The sequence below is a fragment of the Abramis brama genome (genome assembly GCF_963993115.1).
Source record: "Abramis brama genome assembly, chromosome: 24".
In the NCBI taxonomy this organism is placed as follows: domain Eukaryota; kingdom Metazoa; phylum Chordata; class Actinopteri; order Cypriniformes; family Leuciscidae; genus Abramis; species Abramis brama.
The window spans coordinates 8,419,061-8,447,020 of record NC_139986.1 but is presented as its reverse complement, the minus strand read 5'-3'; the positions used below and the strand labels follow the sequence as shown (position 1 = coordinate 8,447,020).

The 27,960-nt window shown below is 39.2% G+C and overlaps 1 protein-coding gene across 3 annotated transcripts; it reads right to left on the bottom strand.

Annotated features, from left to right (window-relative positions):
* Positions 1-59: 59 nt before the first annotated feature.
* Positions 60-27,346, bottom strand: LOC311075158 (enoyl-CoA hydratase EchA19). 3 transcript variants are annotated; one of them, XM_084102350.1, is made up of 6 exons: positions 27,108-27,346; positions 24,731-24,901; positions 20,123-20,220; positions 19,580-19,724; positions 3,182-3,331; positions 60-609 (listed from the first exon to the last, which is right to left on the bottom strand). In XM_084102350.1, exons 1-6 carry the CDS (start codon positions 27,292-27,294, stop codon positions 374-376), a joined length of 987 nt encoding a protein of 328 aa, XP_083958476.1. In that variant the 5' UTR covers positions 27,295-27,346; the 3' UTR covers positions 60-373. The 3 variants fall into 3 exon arrangements, with proteins under 3 accessions (XP_083958476.1, XP_083958477.1, XP_083958478.1); XM_084102351.1 differs by having other exon boundaries at positions 27,147-27,346; XM_084102352.1 differs by lacking the exon at positions 27,108-27,346 and adding an exon at positions 26,990-27,104.
* Between the last annotated feature and the right edge of the window lie 614 nt (positions 27,347-27,960).

Here is a 27,960-nt window from a genome sequence, read left to right as displayed (position 1 = left end):
AGCCAGTAAACACCCACCCACAGTGAATTTTGCACAGGAAAGCACGCATTTCACTCAAATTGTCTTCAGTATGATCTTTAATACATTTGATTAGCAATAACAAATACACTGAGGGGAACTTGATCTGAGGTAAATTTACAAATGCATATTCTTATGATTTACAAAAAGAAACTTACAAATATTTGACAAAGGTTCAGTTGCCACAGTTAAGTTATGGACAACAACAAACCATTATTAGCAGGCTTCATCTTACCCCAGGCCTGGACTGGACCAAATAAACTGTTTATCATAGACTCTAACATGTGTTTCGCCGTACATTAATATCTGTATTATTTAGTTACACACACTGACTAATTTCCGATCAGCTGTCCATTTACAGTTTACTCTTAGAGAACGTCCCTCCTCTTCCAGCGCCTGAGCTGAATTTTGTTGCCCCAGTGACTGCTTCAGCTGGAATGACTGGCAGACCTTGGTCGAACTCATATTGCATGGCTTGGGTGAAGGAGGAGGAGTCAAAGACAGCGTGGTAGGCGGAGTTACGGTCGGCACGGAGACAGAGCTGCGGAAATGCGCTGACCTGTTCAGCAAGTTCAAGAGCCACTTGAAGTGCTAAAACAAACGCACACAAGACTGATTGTTAGATGTGAACATGCTGCTAAAATGGGTCCATTCCTAACTGGTGAGTGTAACAGACAGAAGAGGTCAAAATTTCAGCAATAGATGTGACACCTCTGACCAAAAGGTTTGCTTTTATTTTTAGCTGACCTTAAACGTACAGTATGGTATTTTTTCTCCACTAGGGGTCGCTAACCTATTTACAATAACAAAGGCGTAGTTTGATGACGCAACATTTGCTAAGAATTATGGATCTTGTCGTCAACGTCAAGCCGACCGATCTAATAATGTTTATGGATGACTGAATACATCGATGCTTTTATCATGACTGTGATATGAAGCAGTTCGGGATTGCTAAGAGACAGCTATCAGCTCCAAACCGCTCCAAACGCGACGCGAGTCCCGCGGATATAAAAGGAATATGGACATTTCATTCTACCGAACTACACGCAGAATTACTACTCACAGGTCAGTTTATTAGACAAATTAAACTTGTGAGGTAACGCAGCGCTGTTTCACTTGGTCTAACATTACACTATCACACTAAACTGCATTTGAATGTGTTGAAATGTATGTGTTAGTTTGTCTGTATGAGACTAACGTTAGCAATAATGTTAAGCTAGATCAACATTAGAATAACATACAGATCATATTCTGACATTTTATCATTGTTGAACTATATAACATTGATTAGTTTTATGTAAATGTGCCCACCTGTTTAATAAAGTACATGTAGGAGCGGTCGAAGTCTCGGACGTGGAGCTCTCGTTTGTAAACTGTCTATGGGAGCTCTCGGCATCTCGAAAACACCGCGCTGATATTGATTCTCGTTTTAGTTCTCCTTTTTTATCCAAAGTCTGTTTGCCATGGTCCATAATGTTTGAACGAAACAACAACAGCGTGCAGATAGACATTGCGAACTACAGTGGTCCACGTCTGTCGTCTTGGTTACTATCAGAGGGCTCTGGTTCATAGCTCTGGTTACCATGGCAGCACGAGCGGAAACCAGGGACAACGCGGATATGACGCCATTGACTGCGACAAAACGGAAATAAAGAAACGTGCCGTGTCTTCGAATTAAATTAAAATTTCTCCTGGTTTGAAAGTTGTTGGAAACAGTCGGGATAATGTAAGTACACAACTAAAAAAAATATATAACATAGATATAGTGATTTTTGCTATTTTTAAAGCAAAAAAGTTACATATTGTGCCTTTAAAGTCACCAAGATTTTTTTTTTCTTGTTCAAAAAGCCGTTTCACTCGGATATACTTCACAATAGGGAAGATAATACGATCACAACTTCCGTCTCATGATGACTTCAATGTGTGACCTTGAGTGACCTGCATATCATCACTCATTTCCTTCTGATATGGACTCATGTTGTCCTTCTGTGTAGCAAATTAAAGCTCTGGCCTCTGTCCAGATCTCTTATGGAAAGTCCACTCGAGTGACTCTCACTTTGAAACTGAAGTGTTTACTTTGATGGTATCTCTAAACAGCTTTGAGCTCATCTCATCTAACCTGACTGTGACTGTGTGAATTGCGGTCACATTACATGAGTTTTATCTGCTAACATTCTCAAGGGAACTCTACTGTGGATGAATGAAAGATGCAAACACACGCATAGTAGTCAGATAACAACACGTATTCAGTACAGCATCAAAAGATGCACTGACATGCTGTGGAAAAACAGATATAGTCTAAAAGAATCACATTTTTATAAACATATATGGCTTTCTTTCTTCTGTTGGTCATTAAAAGGACCAGCTAGGACTGCAACTGAAGTCTTTAACAAGTGCTTAGGGCCATTGATAATCAAAAACCAGTCATCTACTACTGGCTAAACGACAGGGTTACACTTTATGTCAATTCTGTTATCTAAAAGTAATTTTGCAACTACATGTCAACTAACACTCAAAGTATTGGTAGACTGTTAGGTAAGTGTTAGGTGGACCATTGAAATAAAGTATTACCAATGGCAGCTCTGGCTCTACCTTCAGGTTTCAACCTGATTGGTCATGTAGCAAGCCAGAACACCTTTTAAAAAAAAAAATTTCTAAGCAAGACACCATCAATGACATTTCTTCAACATGGTTAAAATCTATTCCAAGTAGTTTATGATTTTCAATTGCCTCTGTAACGGACGCAGGCCAGTAAGAGTTGTGCGTGTAAACCTCACTCCCCTGGCCTCAAGAGGCACGTTAGCAACTGACGCAAGAGGCTGCGGTCTTTAGTGTCCTTGTTAGCGCGCCCACCTCCCACGCCGGAGACCCCAGTTAGAACCCTACTCGGAGCGGGTCGAGTAGGACCGATTACATTTGGTGCCGTGACCTGGATGGGAGTGAGGTTTAGGGGGGTGAATGTAACGGACCTAGGCTGTAAGAGCAGTGCGTGTAAACCTCACTCCCCTGGCCTCAAAAGGCGCACTAGCGGCTGTGGTCTTTAGCGTCTTGTTAGCGCGCCTGAGCCGGAGACCCCGGTTCAAATCCCACTCAGAGCGGGTCGAGTAGGACCGGATACACCTCATCATGCTAAAGCAAGTTTCAGGGTGTACTGTATGTGTACCTTGGCCATCGGGCACCACTCTGTTTGCCAGTCCAAATGTTAAAGCCTCTTGCGCCTTCATCGGTCGGCCTGTGAGAATGAGATCTAGAGCTCGAGAAAGACCAATCAGCTGTGGCAATCTCACAGTACCCCCATCAATCAATGGAACACCTGTGTGAGACAGATAAAAAGAGGCTTATAGACATAGGGTTAACTGGAAAAAGTTGAATTATGAACACACAGAGATATACGGTACTGTTTGAGGTCAGTTTTTCTTATAGACAGGATTAACTGGAAAAGGTTGAATTATGAACACACAGAGACATATGGTACTGTTTGAAATCAGGTTTTTTTTTGTAGTAGTAGTAGTAGTACTTTATTGGTCCCAGTTGGGAAATTAAAGTGCATTAGCAGCAATACATGAAGACAGTAAAGTACTCGCAGTACAGACAAAACATACAATACACATTTAATAAACAAAAAGCCATCATCTTGTTAGAAGTTTAAGAAGGACAAAATAGAGTAAAATATAAAAACAGGTCAGACAATAAAAGTAATAATGAATATTTTATGTCTGATAATTAACTGTCAAGTTTGCCATCTATGTGGATCCCCAAATACCGATAGGAGTCCACTATCTCAACATCTCCGTGAATAGAAATAGGTGAGGGATGGTCTTTTTTCCTTCTAAAATCAATTACCAATTATTTTGTTTTATATAGATTTATTTGTAGATGGTTCACTCCACACCACTTCACAAAATTGTTGACCAGAGCTCTATATTCCATCTCTTGCCAGCCCTCAATGTAACCAACCACAGCTGAATCATCTGAAAACTTCTGGAGGTGGCATGACTTCCGAGTTGTAATTGAAGTCTGAGGTACAGAGGGTGAATGGAAACAGAGACAAAACCGTTCCCCGAGGAGCACCCATGTTGCTCACCACCTGCTCAGACACACAGTTCTGCAGTCTCACAAACTGTTGTCTGCCTGTGAGGTAGTCCGTGACCCAGGAGATTATGGAGGAGTCCATCTGCATAACATCCATTTTCCTTCCCAGTAATGCTGGTTGGATGCTGTTGAAGGCACTGGAGAAGTCAAAGAACATTATTCTCACAGTGCTGCCAGCCCTGTCCAGATGTGAATAGACCCTCTGCAGCATGTAGATGATGGCATCGTCCACACCCACCTGAGGTTGGTAGGCAAACTGTGAGCCAGGACCAACCTCTCCATGTCTTCATAATATGGGAAGTCAGTGCTACTGGTCTACAGTCGTTTAGAAGGGTGGGGCACCGTTTCTTTGGTACTGGAACAAAGCAAGATGTTTTCCAGAGCACCGGAACTCTTTCCAGGCTAAGACTCAAGTTGAATAGGCGCTGGAGCACTCCACTCAGCTGGTCGGCACAGGCTCTTAAGACTCTGGGACAAATGCCATCAGGTCCTGCTGCCTTACCCTGGTGAAGTCTCCCCAGCTCCCTCTTAACCTGGTCCTCTGTGATGATCAGTTTGATGAATGTGGCCTGACGGCTGTCAGCAGTGAAAAGTGTCTGAGAGGGAAGCTGCTGGGGGAGTTGAAGGTGAAAATGATTGTTGTGGGTGGTCTCTATCGGTACAGTGAAGTAACTGTAGGGGGATGTGCATTGGAGAGCAGCCTGGGGCCCTATATCAAACCTGCTAAAGAACTGATTCAACTCGTTAGCCATCTCTAGGTCCCCCTCCGTTGCAGTCCCTGGCTGTTTAAATTGTTGTGTCTCTGGCTATCCTAATTATTATTAGCAGAATTGTCTAGGGGTGCAGTTCCATCTATTCAGGACCTCTTTTGATCAGAAACACCATCAGCTCATCATGGATATGAAAAATTAAAATGTGCTTGACTGCCTTTTTGACCTTTTGGCAATATTAACTTATTTTTATTGGAATAATTTGTCAGGTATACACTCTCCAAACTTTCCGCAGTTCACAGTGCGCAAAACAAAAAACTATAAGCTGTCACCATGTATTGCCCTTGTTAACATACAACTGCCGGAACGCAAAATCTGACATTTTCCTGACCAGGATCCAGCAGGATCTGGCTAAAATTAAGCACAGAGTGCTTATGTATAATGTGAATGATCATAATGCACACAGGCCATTGTTTTACCTTCACTTATTGACACACACCTACACACACACACAGGGGTCTTGAATATGTCTAATCGCCAGCAATCTCTCTACATAGAGACCTCTCTCTATCGCTGCCAATTCAAACTAGCATCATTACTAGCACATTCTAGAAAGGACATTTTCTCCCAAAATTATCAGCCTTATTGTAACGGGTTATTGAAATAATGCAGCTTTATTCATAGCGGCTTGAGAGGGTGAGAGATAATGAGTGGATACATCTGCTACCAATCACATGTCCTCCAGTCCAACACACTACACATCTGGCAGCCCGAGCTGAGGTAGGAGGGAGTTTCTGTCAGTGAGCACATCCTTCCATATTTCCTCTGCTCTTTTACCCCATTACTCAAGTCTGTCGTTCAGATAGTCAGTCCTCCATCTCTATTACACATTTGCGAACATGCAGCTGACACGACAGACATGATGAGGTGCATCTGTTTCAGAAGGTGAGTCTAGTCTAAAAAGCAGAGGCAGAATGTAGAATACATAAATGAAAGAACCCAAAATGTCACCAGATTGCTACTGTACACTTTCTACATTCGCTCATTGGCAATTATGTTCAACTTTGTTTCACCAGCAGTCACAGTCACTCAGTTAGCTCATTTAGCCACAAATCACCAATATTCATAAAGAACAGTTGACGTCTGGTTTCTTTGTCATGATTTTGAGGTTGTAGAAAGAGCCAGGTCCATTAGAAATCTAGCGGAAATACAGCAAAGTGGACTTTGGAAAGCATAATTGGATCTGAAATTCTCATTAGTCAGTGGATGTCAATGTCAGAGCATTATCCAACAAAAGTTTTAGTCGTAAGATACAGTGCACTTTCACAAACCTTGCATTGTTCCTCTATGTCCTTGCTCCATTTTAATCAATGCTACAATATCAGAAAAACATTAATGTTTATGGGTCAGTGGGGCAGTACCCTCAAAGGTATATGTACCTTTTATTCCTAGAACAGGGTGCATATTAATACCTCAAGAGTACATATTAGTACCTTAAGAAATATAAATCGGGTATAGATGCTGTGCAGTGCACATTCATTTAACATAAGCCCTGCTCACACCACCAGCGACACACAGTGACAAAACGATTGGATCCCATTCATTTTCAATGGAGAGCTGGCGACTTCTGGTGACAGACAGTGACCGTTGATGACAGGATGTGGGCATGTCCAGTGACGAGACAAAGTTGACAAATGTTTAACTTTATACAAATGAACAGCAACTTTTGGAAGTGACAGCCAATACAAAACACAGCTCACGTGAATCTTCTCCTCTATCTGAATTAATTGTGATATATATATATATAATGCCCTCTAAATCTATCAAAATATAAACCATAAGTACCATATGTAAACATCACGGCACTGCACGTGTGAGATTTTTGAATCCGATTGAGAAAGTTGTTAGATCCAAGGGATTCCATGGCTTAAATTATTCTTAATCTGAAATGGGTGATCTACACCACCCATTTCAATCAGATCTGAATTAATTTAGGATCAAGCTCAATCGAGGGCGGCACGGTGAGCCAGGCTCTTTCTGTGTAGAGAATGTTCTCCATGTGTTGTCATGGGTTTCCTGGTGCTCTGGTTTCCCCCATTATCCAAAGACAGGATAGGTGAATTAAAGACAGTAAATAGCCCGTAGGTATGGTTGAGATTGTGATAGCCATGTCTGTGTGTGTTAGCCCTGTAATGGACTGGCCATCCATCCATGGTGGTTCTTGGGATAAGCATACCCCCATCACCAAACATAAAACTGCTGGTCCTATGTAGACTTACAGATGGATTGAGCTCAATCGGATTGAAGGAGGTGATCAGTTTGATTAAGCCATCATCCAACTGACCTATCGGTAAGCCCTCCCCTCGAACGCAGATGAGCCAATGGCAGTTGAGTATCAATTGCACGGAGACCGGAACTCGGACATCTTTAGGTTTCAGCGCCATAGAGAATCATTGGACGTTCCGAAGCTCTCATCGGTTTGATGGTGTTTATGCTACAAAAATGGTAAAACGATGTGTACTTGCAACACTGATTATCCTGAGAGGATGGGCAATGGAATTTATTTTATTCCATTTCCTAAACCCAAACAAGACAGAACAAAATGTCTGCTTTGGATTAAGCTGTGTATTAATCCAATGATGTGGGTGCAGTAACCTAGTCCTTAAGGATTCAACCCCAATCCCAATGTAGACGAAATGAAAATGTTCATTTTCTGATTGTCATACTCTCATTCAGTTGCAAATAAAGTTAGTGAGTCCATGCTAACGTACAAACCTAAATAGCTAACTGTTCTCATGTCATGTACAGACTGATGTACAATTCAATGCCTCTCCATATTAAACTGGTTAAACGTAAATTAATTTAATTTACCCTGCGGTACATGAACAGAGTTGATCCTGGACGTTGTCATCTGCGATCGTGACAACCGTAACATAAGGGCTTCTCCCAATTGCATTGTGATCACTTCCAAATGAATCTGGTTACCCACCATATTTATTTTAAAATCTTTTATATAACCCTCCATGGCATATTTAAGTCCCACATGAATGCTGCTCGACGAGAGGTGGTCCTTCTGTGTCCAAAATGTATCAAAACATCTTGGGACAAGGTTTAGCAAGTTAGCAACTCTGTTTGTTTGTCCGAGTTAGCAATAGTAACAAAAGGGTCTTTCTTACGATAGGTCAATTATAAAATGAATTATTAGGTTGCATTTAAACGCAAGTACATAGATTGGTCAATATCTCAGCCAACACACCCAGAAAAGGGAATTTATTATTTAATATGCATCAGAGGGAAGAGTTAGCTAAAGTAGCCCATACATCTCAAGTCAATCCACTACCTTCATGCTCAGACTTTCACTATTGCGCAAAGACACACACACCTTTCACTATTGCGCAAAGACACACACACACACACACACACACACACGCACACACGCACGACACTGAAGTTGTACAATGGTTTTACAGAAATCCCTGCATGACTCCATGTCAGTAGTCCAGCATTAGCACCTGGGTGATTTCAGTTCACCTCAGGTGTTCGACTGAATGAATGGATCTGTCTGTGTAAGCCTGAGTCTGCGGTTGAACTTTTATGTCTTCCTGTGTGAGTTCATGCTGGTGATACTGGTATCCACAGAACATCAAAGTCCCAACAAAGCCTATGATGCAAGCTTGCACACACAATGGTGTTGGGGTAGGCCTGTTACACCACACTAGAGTTCAGGAAAAAACCTTTACACGTACACACACATATTCAGTTACACAAACTTAACAACAGCTAAATGAGGACACTAAACTTTAAGTTCTGATCTACATGTCTGTGAAATCAGAACCAACAAGACTTGATACAAAGCCTTATTCCTAAATCCTTAAGGGTTAAACCTGAGTTAATTTCAGTTTAAGCTATTTAACTTAGAACAAATGAAGATGCTCAGGAAATTAGTATAAGTCTTTCATTCTCAAGATCAGTCAAATCCATCAATGTATTTTATGAAAACTTCACCTCTGAGTCCAAGCATTATAATCCAAGGAAGGATCTGATGGTTGAAAGAGAATGTCTGTAAAATCGGAGAAAGGTCGAGTCATTTCAGTTGTTGGCAGCTGCTCCGGTGGCTGAGGTGAACGAATGGAAATTGCATTCAGAACAAGTGGCTTTGACCACCTGGGCTGTTGGATAAGATACAACGTGTGCAGTTAGGGCCTCTTAAAAATGATAAACTCAGATTTCACAGATCTTCTGGTCTCTGATAAATGTACTGCATTTCATTTGAGCTGGGAACAAACTATCCAAGAGAAACAGAATATTCAAAGAGGGAAAAATAATTGGAACATGAAAAGTGGGCGTTCTCCTCTACAAGAATGGAATGAGACCTGAATGTAAAGTTCATGCGAAGTTCTCGTCCAAGACTCTGCCGGAGCCCACTATTTGACGTGGAGGCTGAAAGTCAGGTCATGACATTTTGATACATCCCAATGGTAACACTTTTTATCAAATTACCTGCAATGCCTAAATAGCTATAGATGATGTCAACAAAAAAGAAAGGTCAATTTAAAGGCATAGAAAGTTATTACATTTAAATGAAAAGTTATCACAAAAACATATTTTGCTTTTCTTTGGTATAACATGCACTGATGTAGCCTGGTTAAAACCAGACCATTCTCAGTAGTAACTGAGTTATGGTCTGGCAAAGTTTCATTAATAATTCATTTCCAAAGGGGCATCACCAATTGCAATTGGATAGACCTAAAACCAATCAGAGCGACGTCATCGTGTAAAGCCATATGCTGCGTCCCAATTCGCCAAAGTTACACTACGCCATAAAAGTATGTACTCTTTTTGTGAAGAAAAGGTATTTACTTTTGAATGTGTAGCAAAAAAGTAGGCAAGCTTTGGGACATACTACTTCATCATCTTTATCAGACAGATCTGTCGCGTGCATCCTGTCACGTAAACTGCCCTGTCAATCATCTTGTCACAGTTAAAATCCTCTATTAAATCTAATTTAATTTCCTACCGTTTCGGAGAGAAATGTAGTAGCAAGTTCATCTGCCAGTGGGTCTTTCATGGAGACTGTCCTCATGTGTTTGCAATTTGAATATAAAAATGCATTTAAAAGTTGGTGCGCTTCACCAACGGACGTCATCGTGTAAAGCCCGTCTCAACGTTTCTGATTGGTGCCTCGATTTGGACGGATTAGAAATCGGCTTGAATGGGCTCTTTACCAGACTACTTGCAGAGCAAATCTAAATTTGCCAGAAGTTTGTCTGGGTTTTCCCAGGCTAGCACTGATGAATTGTGCACAACAGACTTAAAACAGACACCCTAAGGCCGGTGACACACTGGATGCGTGGCGTAAGCGTCTCAGCTGCGTGGCGTGTCCGTTTTTATTTCGGCTTCCATGTTAACAGGTTAGAGCCTGCACACTGCGTGCGTGACACACGCGTCTCAGGCGCGGCTCGAGCCGCGCGGAAAACGCGTGCATGCTAGAAATAGAACCGACGCCTATTTTTCACGCGACACGCAAGCGTCTTGGAAGCGTTTCCAAGCAAAATTGAATAGGAAAAGATGTTTATATGACATTTTGACACAAATACATATTAATAAATGTCATTTTGATGTTTGAAAGTGTCTAGGGTTTGACATAAATGCAAATATAAATGCAATTTAAAAAAAATATTATTGATTTTCAAATACTGCACCTGTCAATACAGAACGAAATATTCTATAGCCTATATTGCCGTCAACACTGCCGACGTTGTCTTTGCTGCTATATATTTATGTTTAACATGAAGTATAGGCCTTCCACAACTCTCTCCCCATATGTCAAATATATCACCAATGAGGCTTATCATATGTCACCTAGCAGCAGCAGCGCCGCGTCAGACACGCTTCTGGTGTGCAAAGACATGGAAAACGCCACGCACACGCCACGCAGCTGACACGCAACAGAAACGCCACGCTCACGCCACGCAGCCAGTGTGTCACCGGCCTAATGAGTGCAGTGGGTTTGATGGGGGGGTAATTGAGAACGAAAGGGGGAAAGTCACGTGAGAGGAGGCACTGCCTCAATCGCACTTTGATTGGATATGATCGGCTATGATTGGATATGATTGGTTCATGTGATAAATCCCGCCTCTTGTTTTTATGCGTGTTCTAGAAAATGATGGCGTTAATGGGAAGACTAATTAAAAATAAGTAAACAACTTAGAGATCACCGCTTTATGTCACGTCAAAATCAAACTTGAAATGGCCTGAAAACATGATGACTGTGTAGGGGTTTTAGTGAGCATTCAGCTTGGGGAAATTAAGGTACATCTTCATGCCTGTGACCAATGTGTACAAGCTTGATGACTGCTGAAAATAAGTTGGCTATCAAAAAGAACAGCTGAACATTAGTTCACAAATAATATATATGTAGTTTGAATTGTTACTGCCTTTAGCTATTATTTTAGAATAAATGTAGAAATGAGTAAAATCACTAACTTGTTGAAATTTATACTTGGTTTTAATAAATAGAACTATTGTTCTATTTATTAAAACCAAGTATAAATTCCATCATACTTCATAGTTATTGCAAAAAAATACAAAACAGAATTGTATTTGGTCTCTCTTTTTTATGTAATGTTTATTTAACCAGGAAAATTAAGTGTAATTGACATAAATGTACATTTGATATACAGGACTTTGCCTCATTTTAAAACACCACCGCACACCACTAGTGCACAATAAGACCAGGAAGGTGTATTAATAAAGTAAATAGGGACAATATGATAAAAACTGCATAACTGTACTCTGTCAAACAATATTTCCCTTGGAATATAAACTGTATAACTTCACTTAAATGGCTTTCCCACATTCTTTTCAGGGCTTTTTGTTTTTTTTTAGTTTACTGGCTCAATGTAGTATTCTGAAGACACAACAGGAAGTATTTGGCCACATCAGACAGATTTCAGTGAGTTTTGGTAGCATATTTTCCTTTCCCAGTGTTGCCTCCCCCACCCGCGTCTCTTTCTCATTTATTTCTCTTCATCTCTCACCATGAGGGATTCCCCTAGGCTGTTCCCATCTTGGTCTCCCAAATACAGCCCAAAAATAAAGCCCTAAAACCTGCCAAAACAAGATTAGGTAAAATAAAACCGACAAGCAGTATTTTAAAATAAACCCTTTTCCACTGATGGTGGCCAAGACGTCTATTATGTGAGATGAATGGTGTTTAAGGGCCTACTGTGCACTGTAGGGTAAGTACAGGAGAGAGTGAGGAAAATGCAGAGGAAATAAGTGGGTAGTGTCAGAGTGCTTAGCCTTGTTCTGGGTGAAATAGTCTCCAAATGATAGTTCTCATTTAAGCTCGATCATAGCAGAATGGCCACAGGAACCAATGTGCGGCAAAAAGAACACATAAAATTTGTTGACAAAACATTTTGGTAAGTTGAGTGAATGGTTACATGCTACATGCTCCGATCAGAAGTGTAATGCGACTATAGAGATGTAATGTAGTGGATAGATAAGATTTTCTGGGGGGAAAATGTGTGGTTGTCTGTCCATGCAAAAGTCACTACAACAATGTCAGGGTGTTGCTAGTGGTTGCTCAGCTGTATGTTTGAACAAGTTGCTTTGTGGTTGATAGGGTGTTATTGGTGGTTTCCAATGAGTTGCTTTGCAGTTACTTAGATGTGCTGAATGGTATATATAGGCTAGCATATTGCTGTGCAGTTGGTGTTGTGGGTTGATATGTGCTTGCATATCTCTTCTGAGCATAGATATGTATATGTAGACTGCTTCTATGGGCAGCTATGTGTAAGCCTTCCGCCATACTGGAATGGTCAAATCAGGTTCATCTGCACTTGAGAGCAAGTTCTTTATGCCTTAAAAAAAAGTTTGAATGTAACTCAACACCCTTGCCTCAGTAGTATACACGGAACCATGAATATTCAAATTAGCCCCGCCTCCACTCACTCACACCAGCTCAGAGATCCACTCGCTTAACTCAACGTTTTAAAACGCATAACTTTTGCTACGGTTACGCCTGTCGTCTACACTACTCCAGCGTTTTCGACCCTTGAAAATGGAGACTTACGAAAATGCTACGGACCCGGATTTAGTTTGAAATCTCCGGGCTTGTGTTTCAGTGTAAACGGACCAAAACTGAGACTTTTGGCTTGACTACGTATTCAAATAGCTACTAATTTGTTGCTAATGTTACACAAACCATGTTCCCGTTCACTTTCTCAGTCTGCCTTCTAATAATCAGCATCCCTAGAAACACATTGAACAGCTTTAAACATCAGTGGAGAAAGGCATATAGTTCATCATAACTTGGTAATATACATCATCTACATAATTCACCCGCTATATTGCTAAAACTACCTGATTTTTCATATAAACAGAAAAAAATACCAGGATAACCTGGCTTCTCTTGAGACTCCACTGCTTCCCAGTTAATTATATGCTAAAGCCCAGCCCCCACATTGACGTGATTGGTTGCAAGGTAGTTTGTGACGTAAGAAACAACAGTGATTTCAAACCGCGTTTTTGTGACTGTCTTTGGTTCACTGGAGTTTTAAGGAGAAAATACTCAGTAATGGTGTTGACTTATGAATATGCACATGGTTTTGTCTTAAAGCATATATATATATATATATACACACACTCACCTAAAGGATTATTAGGAACACCTGTTCAATTTCTCATTAATGCAATTATCTAATCAACCAATCACATGGCAGTTGCTTCAATGCATTTAGGGGTGTGGTCCTGGTCAAGACAATCTCCTGAACTCCAAACTGAATGTCAGAATAGGAAAGAAAGGTGATTTAAGCAATTTTGAGCGTGGCATGGTTGTTGGTGCCAGACGGGCCGGTCTGAGTATTTCACAATCTGTTCAGTTACTGGGATTTTCACGCACAACCATTTCTAGGGTTTACAAAGAATGGTGTGAAAAGGGAAAAACATCCAGTATGCGGCAGTCCTGTGGACGAAAATGCCTTGTTGATGCTAGAGGTCAGAGGAGAATGGGCCGACTGATTCAAGCTGATAGAAGAGCAACTTTGACTGAAATAACCACTCGTTACAACCGAGGTAGCAAAGCATTTGTGAAGCCACAACACGCACAACCTTGAGGCGGATGGGCTACAACAGCAGAAGACCCCACCGGGTACCACTCATCTCCACTACAAATAGGAAAAAGAGGCTACAATTTGCACGAGCTCACCAAAATTGGACAGTCGAAGACTGGAAAAATGTTGCCTGGTCTGATGAGTCTCGATTTCTGTTGAGACATTCAGATGGTAGAGTCAGAATTTGGCGTAAACAGAATGAGAACATGGATCCATCATGCCTTGTTACCACTGTGCAGGCTGGTGGTGGTGGTGTAATGGTGTGGGGGATGTTTTCTTGGCACACTTTAGGCCCCTTAGTGCCAATTGGGCATCGTTTAAATGCCACGGCCTACCTGAGCATTGTTTCTGACCATGTCCATCCCTTTATGACCACCATGTACCCCATCCTCTGATGGCTACTTCCAGCAGGATAATGCACCATGTCACAAAGCTCGAATCATTTCAAATTGGTTTCTTGAACATGACAATGAGTTCACTGTACTAAAATGGCCCCCACAGTCACCAGATCTCAACCCAATAGAGCATCTTTGGGATGTGGTGGAACAGGAGCTTCGTGCCCTGGATGTGCATCCCACAAATCTCCATCAACTGCAAGATGCTATCCTATCAATATGGGCCAACATTTCTAAAGAATGCTTTCAGCACCTTGTTGAATCAATGCCACGTAGAATTAAGGCAGTTCTGAAGGCGAAAGGGGGTCAAACACAGTATTAGTATGGTGTTCCTAATAATCCTTTAGGTGAGTGTATATATACTCTATATTTTAATGCATGTGAGTGTTTTCGCAAAATTCGCATAATGTCGCAGAGGTGAGGTGGTACAAGTCGGAGCTCTCAGAGTTGTAATTACAAGTTCAACAAGGATGTGAGCTGTTCATTTCAGTGATCGAGTAAAACCCCTCTGAGTAAAAATCAATGAGTTTTCCAAGATGCCACAACATTGTGCAGCTTCTGGTTGACTGCAGAGATTTAAATTCCCAAAGAAATGGGACAATCTTTCACAAGTGAGGATGTGTTGGTTTGCGTCTTTTTATATTTGTTAACTCAATGTTACAGGTTTTTAAACTATGGTAACTTTTTAATGTCGTGTTAGCTAATGCCTTCATCTTGTTGTATTGTGCTAAAGATAAACTAAATCCTATGAAAATCATCTGCTGAAGTCTATTGCAGATATAGAAATTCATACATGCGAATAACTGTGGTTGTAGATACTAGAGCTGTCGCAATAACCGCAATATTGTAATACCATGATACAAACAATAGCCCAACGAGCTTATTGTCAGGTTTATGTTCCGTTATGTGGACCCTTATTTTGACATTCTATTCTGTTTCCTTTATTTCCTGTTTCCTCGCTATGTTTAGTTTCGGTTTCAGTGGTTACTAATTACATCCTCGTTTGCTTTTGTAGTTACGTATTGGTTTCACATGTCTAGTTTACTCTCCATTGCTCTATCCCTGTTTATATAGCCCCTTGTTTCAGTTGTTCTTAGTCAGTTCTTGTGTGGTTTGCATTATTTTTCTGTGTGTTTGAATTATTAATAAAGCCAAAATCTCCATCTTCATGCGTGCTGACCACATCGTAACAAGTATTTATATAGCAATAAATAAATAAATAAATATATATCATGAGTATATCAAACATCGCAGATCGTGATATTGAGCAACTCAAATTCACCGTAAGGGAAATTCCTTCAGTCTGACAGCCCAAGTGGACGCACAGTCAACTTGCTCTTGAGTGTTCAAGGACAATGGCTGCATCCGAAATCGCATATTTCCCTACTATATAGTAGGTAGGGGCATTTCCTCCTCAGAGGGGGCAATGGAGGCAGAGCCTCCTCAAAAAAAATTGGATGAGAAAATAATCCATATTACAAAATTAAAACAATGCAAATATTATAAAATGTGACATTAAAAAGTGTATAAATCACTAGTTTTTCTAAAGTAACACTATCCAACAGCAACACCAGCAGCCCATTGAGTTTTACCAGACCCCTTAAAGCAACACTAAATAACTTCTTTTTACCTTAAAATAATGTTTCCAAAATCGTTACAGTGGTTCATCAAGTCGTAACAGGGTGAAAGGCACTTCTGGATTCGCTTTGCAGCCCTATATCTGCTATAACCGCACTATGCAAGTTTGCCAGATCGGGTAGCATTTCTGTAGTTCGAATGAGACATAAGAAACTACAAATTTGAATTGCTTTACGGCAAGCATTACAATAGTCATTATTTCGTTTTTCTTCGTTTCTGATGTCGCAATACATCATACTTTCATAAAATCATGCAACATACTCTACCTTGTCTGTGGACATCGTTCATTCTAAAGCCGGTGCTGGATAAACAGCGAGTGTGTATGCGACAGTAGGCTGCGCTAGGCAAATTTTTGCGGTAATGGACAATTCCGCTTACAACCTGTAGGGGGACGGAAGAGGAAAAGTTCTTTAGTGTTGCTTTAAAGCCTGCCACGGGTTTGGTGGGGGTTAATAAGGCTGAATGTGAGAAAGTTGAATGAGAGGAAACAATACCTCCATCATGCTATGATTGGTTACTCACCCACTTAGATATCACCGCTCTATGTCACGTCAAAATAAACTTGAAATGGCGTGAACACAAGATGACTATGGGTTAAAGGTTTGGTAAAATTTCTAAATAAAAACAGAAAAATGCTCAGTAGCACTAAAAATTACACAAACATTTTCACTAATCATTACTGTAGAGTGCCATTAAAGACTTCTAGACAGCAGACGTCACGCCTTCCTGGGTGGCGCGAGTGCAGTAGAGGCAGACAGTCTGAGGAACGGGTTCACAGGCACATGCGGGCAATGCCCGGATGCTTGGTTTAATGAAAGAGAGAGGGTCATGATGATGGCTCTATGTTTTAAACGAGCAGCTGGAAAAATCAGTTCCTGGCAGTAAATTATAGCACTGCTGGCATATTTATACACACTGTGGTCATACTGTATCTGTAGCATAGAGAAACTAGTACACTCAGAATGAAACTGCATCAAATTTCTCTTTCTAGGTAGTTTCTAGTCTGTCTGCAATATTTTTGCAGCCCAGGATTTAATTTACCAACATTTTTGGGGTTGAAATTGACATTTCATCTATCGTAACAGAGCCATTTACAGTATTCAGTAGACGTCAAAACAGTACTCTGGTGGGACCACTGTACAGTAATGTATCAGATATATCAAGCTTCATGAATATGGTAATCAGATAGTACTAGGGGTAATTTTCTGGAATTTTGTCAGTAATGATAATTAGACAGTACTTCACTGAATGTGTCTCTGTGCTTGTTCATTGGCTGGTTTAGGCCTGTAGTGGACAGATGACTCTCAAAGCTTTTAATATTCTTCATATTCTGTGTGGTGGTTACTTTTTTAATTAAGGGGTGATATTTGCCACCTCAAATTTACCTTTATAAGGGCAATTTTTTCTAACTATGTTAGATTTCTGCATCATCTTATATGTCAAATGCTTACATTAAATCGAAAAAATCTATTAGAATAAGACACCATTGTCTTACCTATTGCATTTAATCAAAAGTCACAAAATCCATTTTTGTACTGCATAAGTGGCACAGAAGGTGCATCTAAAGCACCATGTATATGTACAACCCCATTTCCAGAAAAGTTGGGATGTTTTGTAAAATGCAATAAAATCAAGAATCTGTTATTTGTTAATTCTCTTTAACCTTTATTTAACTGACAAATGTACAAAGAAAAGATTTTCAAAGTTTTCACTGACCAACTTAAGTGTATTTTGTAAATAGAAACACATTTTAATTTTGATGGCTGCAACACACTCCAAAAAAGTTGGGACAGAGGCAAAATAAAAGTGAAAAGCTTACAGAATATCCAATTTAAACTCTTTTGAAACAGTCCACAATGAGCAGGTGAACTGGTAAGTCCCGTGATTTAGTGTAAAAGGAACATCTCTCTTTTTTATTTATTTTTTGTAAGCAAAGATGGGTCATCATCACTTTGTGCCAAATATCATGAGAGAATTGTCAAACAATTCAAAAATCAGATTTCTATATGCAAGATTGCAAATAATTTATGTCTTTCACCATTTACCATAAAAAAAATATTGTGAAAAGATTCAGGGAATCCAGAGAAATATCAGTCTGTGTAGGGCAAGGCAGGACACTTCTGCTGAATGTGCGTGACCTTTGAGCCCTCCAACGGCATTGCATGAGAAACCATCATGCAACTCTATTAAATACAGCCACATGTGCTCAAGAGTACTTTGGAAAACCATTTTCACTGAACACAGTCTGACATTGCATAAAGAAATGCCACTTGAATCTCTGTTATGCAAGGAGAAAGATATACATCAGTTCTATGCAGAGATGCCGGCGAGTTCTCTGGCCCGAGCTCATCTCAGATGGTCTAAAAGACAATGGAAATGTGTGCTGTGGAAGATGAGTCCATGTTTCAGCTTGTTTTTGGGAAAACCAGCCATTGAGTTCTCAGTCCCAAAGACAAAAGGGACCATCCAGACTTTCATCAGTGACAGGTGCAAAAGCAAACATCTGTCCTGGTATTGGGGTGCATCAGTGCAAACGGCATGGGTGACTTGCATTTGTCTGAAGGTACCATTGACAATGAGGCATATATTGGGATTGTACAGAAACATTTAATGGCATCAAGATGGCATCTTTCCTGGGAAGCAAGACAATGCCAGGCCTCATTCTGTATGCTAAAACGAGTGGTTTCTAGACACTCTGCACCATAGAAGGGATGTGCCTGACTGCAGTCCAGATCTGTCTCTTATTGAAAATGTAAGGCCCATCATGAAAAGGAGAATCAGATAGTGACGACCACAGACTGTTGAGAGAGCAGTCTTGTTTCAGAAAAAGATTGGGCAAATATTCCCCTTGAAAAACTGCAACAAGTAGTATCCTCTATTCCGAAAGGATTAAAAAGTGTTATTAAAAGGAAAGGTGATGTGAGAGTGGTAAACATACCTCTGTCCCAACTTTTCTGGAGTGTGCTGCAGCCATCAAAATCAAAATTTGTTTATATTTACTAAATACACTTAAGTTGGTCAGTGAAAACTTTAAAAATATTTTCTTTATACTTTTGTAAGTTAAATAAAGGTTAAAGAGAATAAACAAAATCACAGATTCTTGATTTGATTGCATTTTACAAAAATTATTGAAATGCTGTATAAAATCAATATCACATTTGCAATTGTGCTGAGATTTGGGAAAAACAGCATAAGCACAGTAACTAAACCATGGGCATTTTTGCGCTATATCAAATTTTGGGGTCATTCAAACGGCATTGTAAGCGGGCACTCTCAAAGCAAATTTTTTATATTGTTTGTTTGCAAAGTGAGTGACTTACTCAATAACACCAGCTTTAACATTGTTAAACTACACATCTTGTACACTCCAATTTAGTACCATGGTATATATCACTATAGTGCTGGTCCAAATAAAAAACATGGTTTTACCATGATGCTTTCTTGTTATTGTAAATAAATAAATGTTAAAATAAAATAAAAACCTCTAAAATTCTAAATTGAGGCTTAATGCAGTTAATAAACAGAGCAATTCCGTTAGATATGACTGCATACCTCAACCTTAAGCAAAATAACACCTCAATGTGAAATAACAGACAACAACACCTACCAAATCTGCGGCAGAAAACGCCCATGATGGAGCTCTCCTCCACCACCCTCAAGTCAGCCAGCAGGGCCAGCTCCAGACCTCCAGCCACAGCGTACCCACTGACTGCTGCGATCAAGGGTTTTGAGAGCCTCATACGAGACGGACCCTACAGCAAACAACACACATCAGTTTATTTCTGTTCAATATCCTGCAAACCAATAGGTTTATAGACTCAACCCTCCACTATGAATGACATTTACAGTGACAGTTTTTAATCATCAGAAGCTGCTAACTCGCTTTTACTAGTAAGTGTTTCCAACAGTATCACATGGTTCAGAAGATTGCGTGAGTTTCACAGTCTGCACTACTCTTGGTAGTTGTCGATGGTCTCTGTCAGAACAGGCCTTAAGGCTCAGAGAGGGTGGAAAATGGTCATGTAAAACTATTTTTGCTGCAAGAAACATTCATTAGTTATAATATTACAAGCTGAATTAAAAGGAATGCATTATATGACTCCTTTAGTATTAATATGCAATACTGCATCTGAGAAGAACCCCTCCCTACCATGGGACCAGGACCACGGCGGACATCTTGCTCCAATTTGAGGGAACCAGAGCTCTGGGCCAACTCCTTCAGATCAAATCCAGCACAGAAATTCCCTCCTGAATCAAACAAACTCAATTATACAACAAAGCAGATTAAACCATGAATGTCAGACAGCATAACATAACTTAATAGCATGAGTATCCCTTTCATGTGTTCAGGCCTACACGCTCTATTCTTATATTAATATTTTGACATGTATTCAGGTTCTAAATTGCATATGAAAAAAAAATGAAGAAACTTACACATTAGAAAGAATGACCAATGCGATGGCATACACTTTGGTAAAGACAAAGCAACCCTTGTGAAAAAGAAGTACACTTTAGCATACATTTGAAGTATATTATTTTGATAATAAGAACTTTTTTTAAGTACAAACTGAATGTTCTGTTTTCAGACACATCACTGCAAGTTAATTTCAATTAAATGAAAATGTATTATAGGTTCAATTTATATTAATTGCAATTAGCTGACCGTATAAAGTATGACTTAAGTATATTCATTTCATAATTACTTCTGTTGTTTTCAAATATGGTTAAAGTGTACTGCCGAATGTTCTGATAAGGTAAACTAAAGTATACTTGAATGTCATTTCTATTGAAACTTGCATTTAGATGTGATGTATTATGTACAAATGTACATACACATTTGTAATGATTAAGTTGCATTTAGTACATTTAAAAAAATATTCACTTTAAAGGCACACTGTGAAACTTTTCAACCTTCATAATATATTTCCAAGACCCTTGTGATGGTACATCGACTTACAATAGGTTGAATGACACGTCTGCCATAGCCTGACGGGGTCTGTATCGCTTTACTGGCACTATGTAACTTCGGGGTTCGGGTAGTAACCCAAGTACAAAAAGAACTACAAAATTCGACTGCTTTACGGCATACGTCACTTCCCCCACCACTTCGTCAAATTTGGACGTGAGAGGCCAACCAGCGCTTGTTTTCGGCTTTTGTGCGTATGTTTTTGTCATGGGGCTGTTTACACCTGGCCACTTCATGCGTTTTCTCAGATGGGATAGCTATCTGATCGTGAAAAGACCAGGTGTAAATGCCCTCCGAAACGCATTCAAGACGGATTTGAATCCGATCGCTCAAACCACTTCAGGAGGAGGTCTGTGCCGCATTCCAGACGAAACTGGACAAGTGTAAATGCATCTGGTTGTTGAAACCACATGTAAATTGTACTCCTCTCAAAAATGCTAAAAATAAAAACGTGTGAGAGCGTGTTATAGGCTATATGTTATAGACAGATATGACGACGCTCCTGGAACACACATCACCGCAGATGAGCAACTGAGCATAGTCATAAAGAGAACGTGCAAACTATCGCAAATCAAAGTGAAAGTAAGTCGCAGACGCTTAACACACAATCATCATCATCATTAAAAGTAAAGAAATGAAATGATCTTACCAGGGCTGTTACTGCTCTCTCTTATTGCGGTCTTTGATTTTGAAATTTTAGCTGATGATCAATAAAATGCTGTTCATATCTGTTGCTTTCGGTGACGTGCACTCCATTAAATCTGCATACAGCGCGGGAATTGAAGATCGGATTTAAATCCGTTTCGCAAAAACACATTTATGTGACCAGGTGTAAATGGAATTGTTTTGATAAATCAGATAGCCATCCGATCTGAGAAAACGCATGAAGTGGCCAGTAAATAAATCTCTTATTTGTAAACTTGTTTGCATTCTATGTTGTATGTTGTTGCGCTTGCTTGTAGTATGTTTTTTTATATGCTGTTCATTCATTTATTGCTGATAATTAGACCAGTCCAATAATTTCCACATATGTCTAGCTAGCTTTCGATTATCAGAGCTGTTAACAGACTTGCTAAAAAAACACTCGTTTCTCTTACGTGTTTTTTGCGTTATGTTTTATAGCTTGCCTCATGAACTAGTTTGCCAGCTGAACTCAGGTGTTGTGAGGTGTATTTATCACGTAGTCCTGAGGGATATCAGACGACGCTGTTGACGTTGATTCTTGCGATTATCATGAGAACAGTTTTCAATATCTCACATAAATATCAGGACATAAATAAGCCTAACGTAAAGGTTGTAAATAAACAAGCACAATTTGCAAACTATTATGATAAATTGCAATAATCATGTCTTCGGAGTCTATCTGTGCCTATTCCATGCCCGATGCAGGTACCGGTGTACAGGGTGGGAGGTGGGGGGGTGGAGGGGTATTTACGACAGTGCAAGTATTCCATAGCGACTCTAGGGGTCGCTGTTTGACAAAAACACAATTCCTTCACAGTGTGCCTTTAAGTAACACTTTATTTCAATGTGTCATTGTTACATGTATTTATTATGGTAAATTATTCATAATTACAAGTACTAACACTAAACCAAATCCGGTAACACTTTATTTTACAGTGTCATTGTTACATATGTTACATGTACTTACCATAGTAATAACAGTAAATTATGCATAATTACATGCAACTAACCCTCAACCAAATCCTAATCCTACCCTAACCCTATAGAAAGTACATGTAGTTGCTTAATATTACTCAGTACTTAAATATATAATTGCACTGTAACAATGACACCTTAAAATAAAGTTTAACCCCAAATCCTAACCCTTAACTTAATGTTAAGTACCTTAAGTACATGTTGTTAACTCAGTTCTTATTTGTGTAATTACACTGCAAAGTGTACTCACTTTAAGTACACTTACCCTTTTATTTTAAGTACACTACAAATGCACATTAAAAATAATTAAGCGCACTTCTTCAGGGAAACACATGCTAATTACAAGTCATTTTAAACTTCAGTAAAAAGTTACCAGTTAAAACAGTCCTTCAGTGTACTTGAACAAATCATTGCTCGAACCAGCAATTATTCATAATTTAGCTGAAATGCGAACATGCCATGGACACAATTTTCCTAATGGCTTCCTAATGGACTTGTAAAATCTAGACCAGTAAGTCAGCTTGTGTAATGTGCTCAATTGCATTTTAATGTTCATTTAAATGTCTTGAGATACAGTAGATGTTAACACAAATAAGGGAATTCTTGTGTGGCCAACATTAACTCTGACACTTCTTCAAAACTCAAGCAATTACTGTCATCACACATTCTTTACATGTGTTGTCAATGTAATGTTATCTGCTGTGGTCAGTTCACCTGCAGATGGTCCTCTGGCAGGGATCCAGGTTTAGAGAATGAGAGAAATCAAAACCTCTCGTTTAACTCGTGATAAAGGTGACTGAGGAAATTTGAGTAGGGATGGTCGATCCAGGTTGAACAAATTATTTCTATTGAGGGTGTCCAATTTGATGGCCTGAGATAATTGTTTTCAATGTGGTAATATTGTCATCACAGACTTTGACATAACACAGGACTCTTGTAGCCATGTGCTGCCCACTCAGTCAAAGACTTGGCTTTTAGTATATGAAGTCAGCAAATTTCAAGGCAATGTTAGCATGCTTAAGACATAACCAACATTTAATATCTACATTAGATCTTATGCACCATCCTTAGAATTTGGTCTTTAAACTTCAGTTTTTGCGGTATCTCTGTATATTTCTATAGGTGCGTCTAAATCAGCTCCCTAGTTCAGTAGTCAGGGCACTGATCAGGGAGTCAACCATGTTAAAGGCTGTCTCAATCGCAGAATCCTTTCAGTGCACTGAAACGTTTGCTCCCTAAAAAGTCCCACAGTGCACCGTGAAAACCAGGCAGTATCGATGCTCACTATGTTCCCTAAACGGAAGTTCTGAAGCGCAAAACTTAAATCCTGTGAGCCAACTTACTACACAATGACACGTGATAGATGTTTTTAAAAAATAAAAAACATTATTTTATTACATTTCAGCATAAACATTCATCGCTAGACAGGTAATGACCATAATCTTGCTAATATTTACAATTTATTTACAGCTGAAATGTTGCACGTATATTTAACAAGCCAAGTATTTATCATAATGTAACTTAAATAACATTACAAGTAATGTTAGAAATATATCAGCTCTGCTGTTTTTCATAAAAAACAGTTGTGATGTTGTACAATGAGGACGTTCTCATGTCGCCGGAAATAGTCGTGTCCCAATGTGTAGTGAGTGAGCCAGGGTCCTTACTGTCCTTACCAGTGCCTGAATTCGTGAACCCGATATACTGATTCACGAGCTAGGGAACTAAATGAGACGCACCCTATGGCATCGCTGTCGAAGAGTAATTAGCTGGTGAAGTGGATATATTTATCATGAGAATTGTCATGTTTGAAGCGGATGTCATAACAAATGTCAGTAGACCGGGAAGACTTTAAAACGAGCGGTTCGTTCATAAATCCATAAGATCTTACCTTCATGCTGTGGAAATACAAACCGGAAGACAGAAAACAAACAGTGCCGCTCTGAAAAGGAGTCTATACAAATTTCACAGCAAAAGTTGGAAAAAATGGGGGTAAAGTGCATTTATAAACTATTCTTTGCTTTACTGCTCAATCAGACGACATTCTTTCATTTTTTCCACTGACCATCAAACTGAACTGAAGTCAGCCCACTTTTTCCACAGTGTGTCACAGTAGTGTGTAACTGAACTTACCGACTCCATAAAGCACTGCCACATTAAGGCTGCTGTCCTGGTCAAAGGCTGTCAGCTCCTCGGTCAGTCTCTGAGCAGTCTCTTGATTTACTGCATTACGCACTTCAGGACGGTTAATCCCAATGACCATCACCACACCCCTCCTTTCAGAAACCACCGTCCCACCTGTACCTGCATTAATCACGGGAGGAAACACATGAACATTTGAGCAGAATTAATCGGTCTGCAGGCTCATACAGTAGATAAAAAAAAATGTGCGACATGCATGGCCTCATTTGGACACTTAAGATATTAGATAACAAAATATTAAAACAAGTTTCATTTTAAATGTCTACGATTTTATCATTTTAAAACCTAAGAAACGTTCTTTTGAGAAATGTCTTGCTAGAAAGGTGGGGCATGTGTTAACTTTCTTTGTATGTATGCAATGCAATGACATTCACATATTTTATGTGTACACATGCTTTTTAAGGCCAACATATAGGGAAAGTGGGGTGAGTTGTGCCAGTTTTTACTCAAAGTGACTTTAAAGTGAGGCCATGGCAGTAATGCCTTCAACTTAAGGATGTACATATATTTCAGGATGTGGTGCATCCCTGAGAACAATAACTTTGGATCTGAAATAAATTGTTTCAGAAATATAGCTCTTGGGAAAAAAGTGGTCTCATGCACCAGGGGCAAGTTGTGCCTTTGGGGAAATACATTGGGGGTAAATTGTGCCAGTGATTTCTGAAGTAAAACAGAACATTTTAATGTTATGAACCGTAATGCTATATGAAAGCAAGATAAATTCAATACAAAATTACTAATTTAAGGTTTATTTAGATATTGTCACCCTGGAATACCATAGCATGCGTTTTTCCTACTATGGTCAATTGCATAGGGATTTTGTATTGAACATAACTCTGGATCACAGTGTCATAGAGACAAGGGGGCGGGCTCATTTTACTCAGACGACCAATCAGTCTCTCAGGATCATTGTGAAGCTATCAAGCTACACCCTAGCAACCATTTAGAGCACCATAGCAACACAATATATGATATTTGTGAATCATTTCAGGCAAAAATGCTTTGGCAATAGATGCCTGTTGACATAGCGCTGTCTGTCAATTATGTAACATATAAGAATAAAGTGACTAGGCTAATTTCTAAATATCCTATTGTGACATAGGCCACTTAAAAACGGAATAAAACTTGTCTTTAATAACATAGTGCAAACTGAAAACTGAAATCAGTGTTAGCTAAATTAAACAAATTGCAGGCAGGCCTAAGTCAAACAATGATGAGGCATGCCCATCTCCTCACTTCTCAAGATTATCCCCTGTGAGTATGTAGGTCTAGGTGGTCTGGATCTGGCACAACTTAACCCAGGCCCTTTGGCACAAATCACCCCAGACCCACAAGTTTGAAAAACTAGCATGATCCAGCAGTTAAGAGCTAACATCATGCTAACTGTATAGACTCATTGTGTAGCCTACTAAAGCACTAAAACATGTGTGAAATGTTTTCAAACTTGTCTATAATTGTTCAGACACTACAATCAAAAAACCTTAATGATAGAAATTTTACTTTGAAAGGGAAAAAAAAGTTTTTTGCACTAAAATGTGCTTAACTGTAAAACTCTAATGTGACGAGTAAAAGTGATTGCTTTTCAAAATTATGTGGTCACATGACCAATTTCTTCTATGGTTTTCCAGAAACAAGGGTGGAACTACTTCCCCCCCTGGCACAAATCACCCCACTCTCCCCTAGGTGCCACAAAACTGCTTAACCTACAAGAGAAAAGTTTTTTTTTTTTTCATAACTATCCACAACTATTCTCTCATAGATAATGACTTGATTTATTTATATATCTACCCACAGACATAGTAGGTAAATTAAAATAAAACAATGGAAGTCAATGAATTGAGGTGATGAATAAAATGTTGTGGACAGGAGTAGGCCTACACTACGACTGAGGAAGGCCAATACGATGAGGAGCAGGCAGCCATTAAAATCTAGAGCAATTTCAGAGGTCTGCTAATCTTCAACATGACATATAACGTTACTCATTTTGAAGTGAGCTATATTTGTGGTCTTCCACAAGAATAGAGTAGGCTAGAGCAGTCACAGGCAATTTTGTAACAGGTAATATTCGTTTTAACAAAAATTTAGCTAAATCGGAATAACATTACAACAACAAGGCCTAACGTTATTTCTTAAATGGCCGTTAAAATAGTATACTATTCCAAATTCAGTCAGTAGCTTTCTTACACACACCAAGGTGTAGAATCTCTGACTTTGGCATCACAAAATCTCTGCCAGACTGGCAATGATGATGACAGAATGAGTTTTGTAAAACAACGTCAAGTGTAAAGTGTAGTAAGTTTATACTGACCTCTACTGTTAAGAAACGGAAACACGGTTATAACTTTACCTGTGTTACCGCTGTTTCTCTCTTCTTTTAAAACGGTGCTATAAAGTCTTTGTCTTTTCACTGAGTTGAAACACGTGTGGTGGATTACCCTCCTAAAGCCTTTATCAACTGACCTTCTCCCTAAAGTTAAAGCCATAATGAAAGCCATACTGAAAGCACTTTTAAACTGTGTTTTGCAAAGTTTATTGTGGTGGCAAACTTCACTGTCTTATGTTGACGTAAGAGGAATCAGCATTGCGGATTACCAAAGTAAAAGTCACTCATAAATCACATAGGCTACTGTAGTAACACACACATCCTCTATTTTACTGCCAAAATTACCAAGAAATGACACCAAAGGTTTCCAAAACATTAAATGACAGACCTTCCACTGCATCTAAATAGAATTGCACTTCTTATCCAAAATATGGTAGCGTAAATATCTATAAATGAGAGAAACATTCTTTCTCTGTTTACAAAGAAAATCAGTCTGTTATAAGGTAGCCTATATTATAAACTCACATATCTGCTTGGTTAAATTAAATATTTTAAATAAACCAATTAAATGAAATCTACCATAAAAAAAAAAAAAAAAATCTGAAGATGATACTACTTTTCTGAAATTATAATAAAAAATTAATAAATAAATAAAAGCAGTACAAAAATATTACCATTATGTGTATAAATACTTTACAGTTTACGGCTTTCTTTATGCAAAATATAACTCTTTTGAAATTTAATTGAAATATGGAACATTTTTGTGACAGGTTTAACAGAGAAACACATGAATAAACAGCATTGAAAATTAATTGTAATTTAACAAAAAAAAAAAAAA

Excerpts from the sequence above, each read along its gene's own strand:
- LOC311075158 (XM_084102350.1), bottom strand. The coding sequence starts at position 27,294 with ATGGCTTTCATTATGGCTTTAACTTTAGGGAGAAGGTCAGTTGATAAA. Across the intron at positions 20,221-24,730 it reads GGCAGTGCTTTATGGAGTCG|GAGGGAATTTCTGTGCTGGA; the intron begins GTAAGTTCAGTT and ends TGTTTGATTCAG. Across the intron at positions 19,725-20,122 it reads GCCGTGGTCCTGGTCCCATG|GGTCCGTCTCGTATGAGGCT; the intron begins GTAGGGAGGGGT and ends TGTTTGCTGTAG.